This window comes from Protobothrops mucrosquamatus, unplaced genomic scaffold (genome assembly GCF_001527695.2).
Source record: "Protobothrops mucrosquamatus isolate PMUCROS unplaced genomic scaffold, P.Mucros_1.0 scaffold_182, whole genome shotgun sequence".
Lineage (NCBI taxonomy): Eukaryota > Metazoa > Chordata > Lepidosauria > Squamata > Viperidae > Protobothrops > Protobothrops mucrosquamatus.
This window is the reverse complement of record NW_015386258.1, coordinates 492,464-493,863: the sequence shown is the minus strand read 5'-3', so window position 1 is coordinate 493,863 and position 1,400 is coordinate 492,464. Positions and strand designations below refer to the sequence as shown.

The 1,400-nt window shown below is 42.3% G+C and overlaps 1 protein-coding gene across 1 annotated transcript in view; it reads left to right on the top strand.

Moving 5' to 3' along the window:
- FAM102B (family with sequence similarity 102 member B) overlaps positions 1-1,400 on the top strand; it is a gene marked incomplete in the record, with an annotated part of 31,078 nt that overhangs the window by 26,113 nt on the left and 3,565 nt on the right. Inside the window, 1 exon segment of the mRNA XM_015824014.1 lies at positions 610-673. Coding sequence (XP_015679500.1) covers positions 610-673 — 64 coding nt within the window.

The following is a 1,400-nucleotide window of genomic DNA, read 5'->3' as shown; positions in this document are numbered from 1 at the left end:
TGCTCGGGCAGGGTCGCCTAGGAAACGGGCCAGGGGCGCGCCGACCGAGCCTCCCTATGGCCGCGGTTGTGAGCCAGGCAGGGGCAGAGAGCTGCGAGTGCGAGCGCGCCCCCCCAGATGTTGCGCCCGGTGCGGCCGGCCCGGAAAAAGGTGCCGGAACGCGGTTCCGCCGCGTTCCGGCTGAAAAAAAGCCCTGGTGGTCATGGTATATGCAAGCATACAGTAGCCGACACTGCAGCACAATGCTGCTTTGGTCATTTTGATGAAAGCATTAAATCCTTTGAAACTCTGAAGAATCACAATTGTTCAGATTAGAAATGTATTTCTAGAATTAATACTGTATACTGATAACTGTATTTATTAAATTTCTATATATAATTTGGTAACTCTAGATAATCTATATATAATAATTTAAAGTGGGGGGGCTTGCAGTTTCCACAATTCAAGGGTTTTTTTTGGAATTTCTCCCATCATATCCTATTCTGCTCCCAAAGGTTCCTAGCCATATTTACAGCTGGAAGAGACAGGAAATATTCATTGCATCATAGTTTTTTCCAAAAAACAGCTTGTCAAACATAGTAATATTTATATTTATTTTTGCAGAAGAAGGGCTAAGACTTTTTGTAGGTCCTGGAGGAAGCACTGCCTTTGGAAGTCATCACTTACCTAATAGGTATGTCATTAATGCAACACATGCTCCTGTCTGTAACATAATCAGCAGTGGAAACCATATCCCAACACTTCAAGTCAGTGTTTCTCAAATTTGACAACTTTATAATGTATGGACTTCTACTCCCAGAATTCATCAATCAGATATACTGGCTGGGGAATTCTGGGAATTAAAGTCCATACATCTTAAAGTTGCCAAGGTTGAGAGACATTGATTTAATTACTATAAAGCATCAAAATCTTTCATTGTATATAGCAGAGGTCCCCAACCTTTTGGGCACCAGGGACCGGTGCCATGGATAAAGGTTTTTCCGTGGACCAGAGGAGGTGTGGTTTTGAATACTGTCTGCATCCCGAGGATGGAGCATTGCTTGTTTGTGTGGCTTGCTTGCAGGCATCCTGGGGATCAGTGCCGGTCCACAGACCAGGGGTTGGGAACCCTTGGTATATAGCATGAAAAAACAACAGTCTTTGTGTTACACTCAAATATTGAAGAAACAGAAACATAGGGGAACATGGAACAAACAGGGGGAAAAGAAAATTATTTATAAGAAATGGCACCATTTGTCCAACTCACAAGTATAAAGGACAGACCTCCATTCTTTGGATGCATTGATTTATTTATGTTGCATTTTAAGCATTGGTTAAACTTAGTTGTAAATTGGTGGGTGGATAACAGAACCCCCTAATTCTTTAACATTATGGCTTCTTCTGAAAAATGAGTGTTAACA